Source organism: Lissotriton helveticus, chromosome 2_1 (genome assembly GCF_964261635.1).
Source record: "Lissotriton helveticus chromosome 2_1, aLisHel1.1, whole genome shotgun sequence".
Classification (NCBI taxonomy): Eukaryota; Metazoa; Chordata; class Amphibia; order Caudata; family Salamandridae; genus Lissotriton; species Lissotriton helveticus.
Window position 1 is genome coordinate 1,677,630,736 of NC_136059.1, and position 12,210 is coordinate 1,677,642,945.

The window sequence follows — 12,210 nt, forward strand, 5'->3', positions numbered from 1 at the left end:
TCTTTGATGGTTCAACACCTGGCATGTTTTTTTGAACGCCAGGACGGATGAGCTCAGCCGCCAGTGCATGATGGATTACGAATGGCGTCTTCACTCGGAGGTGGTGCAAAGTCTCTTTCGACAGTGGGGAGAGCCTTGGTTAGCTCTATTTGCCACCGAAGAGAACGCGCAATTTCAGTTGTTATGCGCTGTGAGAAGTTGGCCTGATATGTGATGTCCACTATTCTAGTGGTCACCCTGTATCTGTCCAAACAACTCTTTTGGTGATTTATTTATTTATTTATTTATTTTTTTAAACTGTGTTTTTATTGCAGATTTAGAAAACATACAATCATTTGTTCCAACTGTCCCGTCACTAACAAATGTCCCGCAGATATCGTGAATTAAGCATCACACAGCCAATCTGAAAGAGACATGTTAGTATTAGATTCCTTACCTTAGAATATCCCCAGGCGTCAGACTGGATCCGGAAACTTTTGCGTAGCAGTACCCTTGCGCGTCGGTAGGCGCCGTCTGCGGCTCCGCGTCCGTCGTCGGCGTCGTGGGCGCCGTGATGACGTCGTAGGAGTACTTAGACGCCGCCTCCGCGTGCTGACGTCAGTTCTTCTTTTTTCCGCACCAGCAAGCGCAGATCTGGAGAAAGCAGTAACCCTTAGTCAATTTTTGACTAACTTTTTGGATCATTTTGATCATTTCTCGAAGTCTACGACTCCGATCGGTGCCGTAGGGATGCCTGGCTTTAAGCACTGCGAGGATTGCGACCACACGATGTCGGTCACGGATACTCACCACCTGTGTCTAACTTGTCTAGGCGTCGACCACGACGACAAGGCCTGCTCCGACTGCCGGGCCCTCTCTTCGAAAGCCAGGCGGGAGCGGTCCCGCAGGCGACTCGAACTCCGGCAGTCGGTCCCGCGCCGCGAGAGGTCTCGGTCCCACGGGAGGTCGAGGGACAGGTCGCGGGCTCGGAGCCACCACAGTTCCGAGAGTAGGCCGCACTCCTCTGGGTCGAAGTCGTCATCAGGTAAGAAGCACAAGAAGTCCAAGAGGCGTCATCGCTCTTCGGACTCCCCCCCCCCCCGACGCTCGCGCGATGCGGCCGGGGGTTCGGGTGACACCACCCACGCGGCTCCGTCGGAGTCACGGGCGCCGCGTCCAGCTCCACACCCTCCGGTCCCTGGGCTAAATGCGACGCCGGAGGAGATCGAGCGCTTCCTCATGGCCATGAGGAAACTCTCTCCTCCGACGGGCTCCGCGGCGCCTTCGGGCCCAGCGGACCAGTCTGGGGCCACTAGCGGGTCGGGTGCTCCGGCCCTGATGCCGCCGACGCCTTCGGGCCCGGCGCCGCAGGGCCCCACAATCCCGACGCCGCCGGTTCCTTCGGGCCCGGCGCCGCGGGACCCCCTAGACCTTCTTCGGGGTCTGGATCGTCGCCGGTGGACCTTACGACCTCCCCGGCGTCGGACCACCAGGTGTCGCCTCCGGCGCCGCCCTCAGGCGGCGCCGTCCCCGATACCTCCTTCGTTCCTGTTCCGACGTCGGGACGGCCCCGATGGGCGGCGCTCCAGACGTCGTTTGGTGAGTTTCACTTCTATGAACAGGTCCCATTGATTGAAAAAAACCCTGAGTATCAGGAGATGGGTGATGAAGGGGATTGGGAGGGGTCTGAGGACCCTCTAACCCGAGGGTGTCAGTCTCATGAGGACTGGGCAGGTGACCTTGGGGAGGCCAGTGGCCTGGACACCTCTCCAGACACTGGTTTTGCCTCCCCTCCTACCGTGGCTTCGGAGGAGGGGGCAACCTACCGTGTGGTGTTGATGAGGGCTGCCAAGGCCTTGGGCCTTGAGCTCCCCGTCGCGGCCGTGAGGACTAACCTCCTCACTGAGGTCCTTAAACCGCAGTCAAGCTCGGCCGAGCCTCTGCTGCCCTTTAATGAGGCCTTGACCGACGTTCTTCTGGGCACTTGGTCCGAGCCCGCTACGGGTTCGCCCGTAGATAGGAACGTGGCCAGACGCCACCGCCCAGCCCCGGGACGACCCATTTTTCCTGTCCACCCATCCCACCCCCGAGAGCCTGGTCATCCAGGCCTCCAATTCCCATACCGCATTCCCGTCGGCACCGCCGGACAGGGAATCCAAGAGGTACGAGCAGTACGGTAAAAAGATCTTCTCGTCCCTTAGTCTGGGTCTGCGGTCTTCCAATACCGCATGCCTCTTGGGGCCGCTACACCCACTCTCTGTGGGATACGGTTGCGGAAGTGCTGCCAGAGTGTCCGTTGGAGGTACGGGCCAAACTCGGCCAAGCCCTTTTGGAAGGATGCAGCCAAATATTCTATCCGGTGTGGGCTGGATACCACCGACTCACTAGGTAGAGCGATGGCAACGACGGTGGCGGTCAGACGCCACGCCTGGTTGAGGTCCGCCAACTTTTCGGCCGATGTCCAAAACACTCTGATGGACATGCCGTTTGATGGCCGTCGCCTCTTTGGCAACAAGGCAGACCATGCGCTTGAACGCTTTAAGGACTCCAGGGCTACGGCCAAGTCCTTGGGCCTCTCGGCCCCTCGCCAGCAATCGGCTGCCTTTCACTCCTTTCGTGGCCACGGAAGGTGTAGGAGAGTGGGGTCTGCAATCCTATGGTCACCCCAGATTTTTGCTTTTTGCTTCACTGGTTTACGACTTTCCCTGGCTGTGGGCCTGCTAATCAGACCCACAGCCTAGCTGTTCTCTCTCTAAATTGACAACCATGTACTCTAGGTGCATTTACCGATTGGTACTGGGCCACCTCATCAGTCCCTGTACAGTGTACCTTAGGTATCCAGGGCATAGGTGTACCCAGGGCCTACCAGGGGCTGAAGCATGTATTATGCCACCCCTGGCTGGCCATCTAAAACTGACACAACTGGCTGCACGACAGCTGGGGCAAGGTGGTGTAATCACCCTTTGCTATAGATATAGTATACCTATATCTAACCCTAAAATGGGCACATGTATTCCTATCAGTCACTCCTATGGCAGGCCTTATCAATCCTGAAGGCAGAGTGCTTGGAATTATGTGAGATGGTGCTCTGGCATGAGCTGAGCCCGTCTGCAGCTTGCGGAACCAAGTCCTAATAGCTGTTACATGATAACGCTATACCATATACTCTTAAGTGCATTATCAACCTCGCGGTTAAATGCTAACTCTGGTATAACGTTATCAAAACATGTCGAGTAAGGTGTCATACCCCCTCGCCAATTCTGGCTACGGGGGTAGCATTCCACCCTTCTAGAGGGGCACGACATGTATGCAACTGTGAACCCCGGTTAAAGTTAACTCGAGCCTTGGCATCACAAAATGGATGCTGCCACCACAGACACAAGTCTGACCTCCTGCTGCTGGGAGTCCTTCCAGCGAGGGAGGCTTGGACAAAGGGTTTCCTGCCTTGGGAGGTGCTAGCACCACCCCAGACAGGATTTTGTGTATTGAGGTAGGGAGGCCTGAAAGGAATGAGACATGCCTGGGGCACACAAGGTGTCCTGTGCATACACCGGTTCAAACCAGTTGCTGGGGCATCCCTGCCCCAGCTCTGGTAGCCACCCCCCTTCCTGGTCCCACCCAGGGGAGGGACCTAGTCAGTAGTGCAGCCCCCTTTAGGAGAATAAAGGTAGGAGCTGGTCCCATTCCAAATTAGATTATCCTGAACTATTCAACAAGAAGAAACTCTGGACTTCGACGTTCTGCTCCACAGAAGACTGAAGAATCTCCCTTGTGGGCAAAGAGTGTCCACCCTGCAACTGCAGGCACCATCAAGCATCCAGCGGCTTCACTTTGTCGTCTTCCCTCGAGGATCCAGACTTCAGAGCCCGACGAGACCCGGACTCCGACCTCTCCGACCTCTACCTACATCTGCAGCACAGCTGAGATCCGTGGGTGCGACTAGACACGTGGGACCGGCCATCTTGAAAGAACCTGCACTTCGCTTTCAGCACGACTCCTGAGGTAAACTCGACCAAGTGCTTTGGGGACTGAGAAGCCCCAGCCCCGAGCAGCTCCTGCACCGAAGACCAGCCCTCCAGCATCCACGAGATCTGCGTGGGGCCCTTCTGCTTGGTTGCTGCTTGATGCGTTGTCTGGTCACTTGCCGGCTGGCTAATGGCCTCCTGGACGACAAACTTTGAAATCTTCACTGCTGGTCTGGTTGCTCCAGACTAGCCCTTGCTCCCTTCCAAAAGGGGAGCACCCCGGACCCTCCTGGTCCACTCCAGACGCCGTTTCCACTCACCGCGTGGGTTGCCTTTGCCAAGGCCTGTTGAGTCCAAATCCGGTTCCAACACAGCCGACAGCGAGAGCCTGCGTGGGACAGCTCGTGCCTTCATCCTGGTCATCGAAGACACCTCCGGGTCCACGTGACTACAGAGACAAGTGTCAACTCTTCATCTGATCGCGATGACAGCACCTGGTTCCTTCCTGGTTCCACACCGGTCACTGGCTAGTGACTTTGAACACTGTCCCCTCTGCTTTCAGGTCCTCTTCTTCACCGATCCACCCTTGGATCGCATCGGACATCTTCCTCCTGGTCGCCTGCAGCATCTTTTCCTCCAGGCTCCATAGACTTCAACGTGAGAACCTGACACACTTTGACACCTATGCACCCCCGCAGCCCGTGGGTGAGGTAACGAGAGCATTTCGGTGCTCAAGGTTAGTTTAACTGTCCTAGTGTCCAGTTCCACAGTCGTTTTAGTCCTAACTAGTCAGGATTGTCCGTACTTACCTTTAACTTGAACTATACTGTCCATAGACGTTGTTACGCATCTTACGTGTGAGTTCACACTCTGCACACGCGTTCCGTGGGCCTTCTATTACTTACCTAAAGTTAGGATAGCGTAGTCCCAGCGATCCTACAGCCTCTGGACAGCTCCATTTCTTCTATCGACTTTCACATTCCACTTACTTAGTATATGGTTTGTCGTGCCCCTAGGGCACCATTGTAATTTTGTGCAACTTATCGTATTTTTCCTAAGAGATTGTCATGTGCTTAGCCCTCTGATCTCATAAAGAGTTCAGAGGTGTTTGTTATTAATGAATATATTGTTTATTTTCATAACAACCTGTGTGGTGTCCTTTCATCTGGTATTCAAGGGGTTATATTGTGGTAAAACAGCTGGCTTCACATGCCAAAAGAGTTTAGCCTAAGACTGCTTTGTCCATGCTACCATTAGGATAGCTGGTCTATAAAGTTACAACCAATCACCATAAGGGTTGTTTGGACTGATACAAGGTGATCACTAGAATTAGTGAGCATCATATATCAGGCCAACTTCTCACAGAAGGGGTGTACCCACACGTGCTGCCAGCCACGCTCCGCAAGGTAATACCCAACGCGGTGGCGGCCGTGGGAACCGCCATCCCGGCGGTCGGGGACAACGGCGAGGTCAGTCCACACCTTCCCCCGCAGCATCCGCCTCAAAACCCTCCTAGTCCGTGCTTTCAGGCCCATGTGACGCCTGTGGGGGGCAGGGTTCACCATCATCGCCTCCACTGGCGCACTGTCACTTCGGACAGGTGGGTGCTGCAAATCGTCTGAAGGGGCTACTCCCTCCCCTTCGAGGCGACTCCTCCAGCCATGCCACCGCAGAACCACCGGGATCATTTGCGACTTCTGCAGGAGGAAGTTACGGCCCTCTTGACCAAGGGGGCCATCAAGCGCGTTCCTGGGCCAGAAGTAGGGTGTGGTTGCTACTCCCACTACTTTCTGGTACCCAAGAAGGGCAAGGGGGGCCTACGCCCTATCTTGGACCTAAGGGACGTCAACGGCTTCCTCCGGAAGGAGAAGTTCAAAATGATGACACTGGCTCAGGTCCTAGCTGCCCTGGACCCAGGAGACTGGATGGTAGCGTTGGACTTGCAGGACGCTTATTTTCATATCCCCGTCCTGCCTGCCCACCGGCGCTACCTGCGGTTCACGGTTGGCCACGAGCACTTTCAGTATACCGTGCTCCCCTTCGGCCTTACCAGCGCCCCACGGGTGTTCACAAAGGTGATGGCAGTGGTCGCAGCTCACCTGCGCAGGTTAGGGGTTTTAGTCTTCCCCTACCTCGACGACTGGTTGTTGAAGGCGGGCTCGCCCCAGACAGTAGTCAGCCACCTCCAGACTACGGCCGATCTCCTGCACCTGCTTGGGTTCTCCATCAACGTGCCGAAGTCACACCTGTGTCCCTCTCAGAAGCTCCTCTTCATCGGAGCGGTTCTGGACTCAACGCAGTTTTGGGTTTACCCTCCCGAACAGCGGGTTCGGGATATTCAGACTCTGATTCCGATCTTTCAGCCTTTATCCTGAGTCTCGGTCAGGTTGGCGCTGCGGCTTCTGGGGCTGATGGCCTCCTGCATCCTTCTGGTGCATCACGCCCGGTGGCGGATGCGGGCTCTGCAGTGGGACCTGAAGTTTCAGTTGGCCCAGCATCAGGGCAACTTGTTCGACCATGTCTTGATCACGGAGGGCACTGCAAGACCGCTGCAGTGGTGGCTCACGGACCGCGATCGGGTCAGTGGCAGATACCTCTCCCTACCCCACCCGGATCACGTGGTGGTTGTGACGGACGCGTCCCTCCTGGGCTGGGGAGTCCACATGGGAGAGGCGGAGATCAAAGGCCTCGGGTCTCCGGCGGAGTCCCGGCTCCACATCAACCTTCTGGAGCTGCGGGCGATCCGACTTGCACTGAAGGCATTCCTCCCCTCTGTCCAGGGGAATGTAGTGCAGGTGTTCATGGACGACACCACCGCCATGTGGTACTGCAACAAACGGGGCGGAGTGGGGTCGTGGACCCTATGCCAGGAGGCTCTGCGCCTCTGGCAGTGGCTGGAACATCAGGGCGTGACCCTGCTGATTCAACACCTGGCAGGTTCTCTGAACGCCAGGGCGGACGAACTCAGCCGTCGGTGCATTATGGATCACGAATGGCGTCTGAACTCGGACGTGGCGCAACGTCTTTTTCAGCAGTGGGGAGAGCCTTGGTTAGATCTATTCGCCACAGAAGAGAACGTGCAATGTCATCAGTTATGCGCGTTGAAATTTCCAAGGCGGCACTCGCTCGGAGAAGCTTTTCATCACAAGTGGAGTTGCGGTCTATTGTACGCCTTTCCATCTATACCACTTCTGTCCAGAGTGCTGAAGAAGATCAGGCACGACCGGGCCCAGGTTATCCTTGTGGCTCTGGACTGGGCACGAAGATACTGGTATCCCGAGCTACTCAACATGTCTGTCGATCCCCCCGATTAGTCTGCCTCTTCGGGAGGACCTTCTGTCGCAGCAGCAGGGGACGGTCCTCCACCCGAACTTGTCCAGTCTCCACCTACAAGCTTGGAGATTGAGCGGCGACAGTTGAGGCCATTTGACTTGCCTCCCGAACCCTGTAATGTCATTTTGGCAGCCAGGCGTCCCTCCACAAAGTCGGTATACGCCTGCAGGTGGAACAGATTTGTGGCATGGTGCACAGCAAAGGCTGTGGATCCACTCTCTGCACCCCTTTCTGAGGTTCTCCTCTTCCTTCTTTCTCTTGCCCAGCAGGGCTCTGCTCTGGGCACTATCAAGGGGTACCTCTCTGCCCGTTACGCCTTCTTAAGGCTACCTTATCAGCCTTCCTTGTTCAAGTCCCCAATTGTAAATAGCTTTTTGAAGGGCATCACACACATGTTTCCTCCTGTTACTTTCGTGATGCCCCAGTGGGACTTGAACCTTGTACTTACTTACCTAATGAGTGCTCCCTTTGAACCGCTCCATAACTGTCCTCTCCGTCTTCTTACTTTGAAGACTGCTTTCCTGGTTGCCATCACCTCTGCCAGGAGAGAGAGTGAGCTCCAGGCTCTTTCTTCTACACCTCCTTTCCTCTCTGTCCATCCAGACAAGGTTGTGTTACGGACAAGACCCTCTTTCCTGCCCAAGGTTGTCACGGCCTTCCACATCGGGCAGTCCATTACCTTGCCCCACCTTCTTTCTGCCTCCGAATCCCTCGAAGGAGGAAGAGAGGCTCCACCGTCTGGACCCAAAACGTGCGCTCTCTTACTATCTGGATTGCACACGCCAGTTCCGGGTGGATGACCAACTCTTTGTTGGTTACGTGGGCGCTAAGAAGTGAAAGGCAGTGCACAAGCGGACCATCTCTGGGTGGATCATCTTGTGCATCCAGGCGTGTTACTCCTTGGCTAAGAAGGAGCCTCCTGTTGGACTGAGGGCTCATTCCACTCGGGCCACGGCGACTACCACTGCCCAGGGCCGAGGAGTGCCCTTGCAGGACATTTGCCAGGCAGCTACGTGGACCTCGCTGCACACGTTTGCAAGACATTATTGCCTGGACAGCCAAGTCCAGAGGGATGGCTTCTTTGGCCGTTCAGTCCTCCAGGACTTTCTGGTGTGATTATTGGTTCGCAGACCCACCACCGGGGTTGGTATTGCTGGGGTATTTATTCTAAGGTAAGGAATCTATCACTAACGTGTATCTTTCAGATGCACAAATTACTACTTGTGTAACGATATATCTGTAAGAGACATTAGTTAGTGATAGATTCCTTACCGACCCACCCATCCTTCCCGTTCTGTGAACCGATATCTAGGGTTAAGGTCCTCCCCTTTCAGGGCCCTAGTTTCATGGCACCAGTGTTGGTTCTATCATGGCTCTGCGTATCTGGCGCGGAAAAGCTGTGTATCAGAACCGACGTCAGCGCGCGAGGGCAGAGTTTAAGTACTCCGACGTCATATTGTCGCTAACGGTGGACGCGGAGCCGCGGACGACGCCTGCCGGCGAGCAGGGGTATTTCTACGCAAAATTTTCCGGATCCAGTCTGACGCCTGGGGATATTCTAAGGTAAGGAATCTATCACTAACTAATGTCTCTTACAGATATATCGTTACACAAGTAGTAACTTGTGCGACGGCAGCGCACAAGGGTGGCGCCTAAGTAGTCTCCGTGACATCATCTTGGTGCTTACAATGCCAGCGACGGACGCGGAGCCGCAGGACGCCACCTACTGACGCACAGGGGTACAGCTAGCAAAACTGTCCGGATCCAGTCTGATGCCTAGGGATATTCTAAGGTAAGGAATCTATCCCTAACTAATGTCTCTTAGAACTATATCTTAGTAACTTGTGCATCAACACATTTTCTTCAGTGAATTATATTATTTCATGATAAATTTGGCCATGGTAATAAGTTTAAAACTCTAATTATCACTTGTTTTAATTGTTTTAACATTTTAGTTTTTTCGGTTTAACTTTTGTTTCAAATGTAAAAAAAAAAAAGGAAAGCAAGAGCTTCAATTGTTATGTAGTTATCTGTCAGCATGCAGACAGATCATGAGCTGTTTTCTTTTGCTCTAAATACGGTATACGGCACTGGGCATCTTAGAGTTTCTATAAACAGTGTTCTTGTCAGTGTAAAAAAAAATGCTGTTTTTTCTTTGTTTTTACAGTTTGTGTGCAATACTAAAGTAATGGATGACCAGTATGCTTTAATAAACAATTTTCAAATGGACTTGTCTAATGAAAAAAAGAAACAAATTGACCTTGAGCTTCAATGTGCCCAAAAGCATGGTAGCACATGGGAAGCAGCTTCTGAACAACTGAAAAAGAAGGAATTACAGTGCTTGGGCGAATTTATACAGAAGAGTGTGCTCATACAGGTAAGTGCATTTGTGATTTTAATACAGCCTACTCTAATGAATTTTCACCTTGTTCAATTGCAGAATGGATTTGTAAAATAATGTTTAAGATACTGAAGCAGTGTAGCTTTATTCTTTGAAGAAGTTACCTCTTAATAAGTAATTGCAGCATTAGCATTATTTCCTATTAGTAGCCATCATTTCTGATGTATACATCTACCTGCAAATTACTCACCTTTTGAATATCCCAGGTGTCAGACTGAATTCAGATACTTTTCAATAGCTCTCCACACTGGTAGGTGGTGCTGGCTCCACTCAGTGCCCCAAGTGTTGTCTTTGTGATTTCCCTGTGGCCGTAGAGCGCCCCTTCTGTGCATTGACTACAGTGCCCCTCATTTTGTGCCATCAATGCAAATCCAAAGCTCGAATCTCGTCAGGAGATTGTCCGAGTTTTCTACACAAATTTTCTCTTTTCAATTGCAGTTTTCGTGATAATGTCATCCCCTAACAATTCAGGCTTTAACCATTTAGGAAATATGATAGACAGATGTAAATTACAGACCCGCACAAAAGGTACCTGTGGTGCTTGGAGTCAGACCATGATTTAAAGGCCTATTGCAGTATGCATCCCACGGCCATTAAGGACAGAGGAAGGCCAAGATGTGTATGGCCTGGCCCAGCTCTGGCTCAGAGTGAGCTTTGAGAAAAACTCAAGTCCAGGGTGATATCAAAGATGCCGGAGCCGCTGCAGTTGTCAAAGAAACACAAAAAGTGATGACACTATTCCAAATGGCACAACTCCAAGAGTAAGTCACTGAGAACCACTTCCTTGTCGCAAGCATTGGCATCAGAGCTTGGCACTACTGGAAGACACCACGGAGGACCCAGCGCTGGTCCTGAAAATACTTCCACCTGAGGTGCTGAACGTGAGGCCCCAGTTTGTTCAGCTTTACCCAGAGTTCCCCACTCATGGGACGATTCCAGCATTTTTCTGGATGCAATGTGCAACATGTTGTGAAGAAAATATTGGCCCCTCTGGAGCGCTGACTGTCCCCATTTGTCAGAGGGGATTCACGTTTGGGCCTCTTCCGACGGCATATCCCCGGTCTCCTTTCTCCCTTTGTCGCTGATGACCTGGAATATGATCCGAACACTGCTCCCTTTTCACCTGCAGGCTTGACGCCGCGCCTGATCCTAACTCCATTCAATATCACATCAGGGTCTTCTCCATTGGAGCCAAATAACATTGCCTCACCAGCTTCAAAACTGACTCTACCGGCACAGCAAATGCCTTGACCAGAAACATTACCCCTATCTGAGTTCCCTCAACACCATTTCTTCCAGGAGGCTCCGCCCTTGATCGAAAGGGGGAGATTCTGTTTTTGTGGTCTCTGATCCCCCGAGGACCTCAGTCAGGCCATGGATGATGGGGACAGATACTCCTTGACTTTGGACCAAGACTTTGCAGGATTTAAAGATGCAAGTGAATTGGATACATCACGAGAATGGCAATTGTAATGCCCAACTGGGTTTACTGTACCTGAAGTCATTACTCATCATTCAGTGAGAAAGAAGGCCGTGAAGACGTTAGACCTCCAGTTCCCAACAACCGAGACCAAAGCCTACATCCTTACAGAGCTTTTGTATTCTACATCACATACAACAGAGCCTCTGCTCCTCTTTAATGAGGCCCTCACAGAGCCCTTCTTTGCAGTTTAGTAGAAGCCCACTTCTTCCACTCCAGCCCAGAGAGCAATTGCAAGTCGTTACAGACCGGCCCATGGGGACCCAGCTTTCCTATCCATCCTATCCTATTCCTATCGTTGAGGGTGGCACCGCCCGCATGCTCAGCTATGTCGCGTGACGGGCGAGGTGAAGTCAAAGAGCGATGATGCTTCTTCGACTTCTTCTTGGAATGCTTCGACTTACCTGACCCAGAGTGCGAAAACTTAAATCCAGAAGAATGGTGATGACGACTCAGCGACAAGTCCCTCGACCTCCCACGGGACCAGGACCTCGAGCGGCTCAGAGCCGACTGCCGGACTTCAAGCAACTTTCGGGACCGCTCCCATAAAGTCTTCAGAGCCATGACCCGGCAGTCGGGGCACGACTTGGGGTCATGGTAGCGCCCCAGGCAGTAGAGACACACGCAGTGGGGGTCCGTCACCGACATCATGCGATGACAGTCCCCACAGTTCTTGAAACCGGGCATCCCTACGACACCAGGAGTCGATCAACTCGAAAAGATGAGGTAAAAGGCCTCAAAAATCTCAGTCAAAAATTGACTGGGGGTACTTTCTCTTCTCGGATCTGCGCTTGCTGGCACGGAAAAAGAAAGAACTGACAGCGTGCGTGAGCGCGTCTAAGTAGCTCCAGCGACATCATCCCGGCACCTACGACTCACGCGGAGATGCACGACGACGCCTACCGACATGCAGGGGTACTGCTGACGAAAAACTTTCCGGATCCAGTCTGAGGCTTGGGGGTAATTCTAAGGTAAGGAATCTATCACTACGTGTTTCTTTCAGATAACGCGTTACTGAAGGTAAGTAACTTAAAAGGGACTTCTAGCTGCAG

At 52.9% G+C, this 12,210-nt stretch overlaps 1 protein-coding gene across 1 annotated transcript in view; it reads left to right on the forward strand.

Moving 5' to 3' along the window:
- Nucleotides 1–12,210, forward strand: part of LOC144818836 (uncharacterized) — a 1,999,126-nt gene that overhangs the window by 1,640,934 nt on the left and 345,982 nt on the right. Inside the window, 1 exon segment of the mRNA XM_078676624.1 lies at nt 9,445–9,654. Coding sequence (XP_078532750.1) covers nt 9,445–9,654 — 210 coding nt within the window.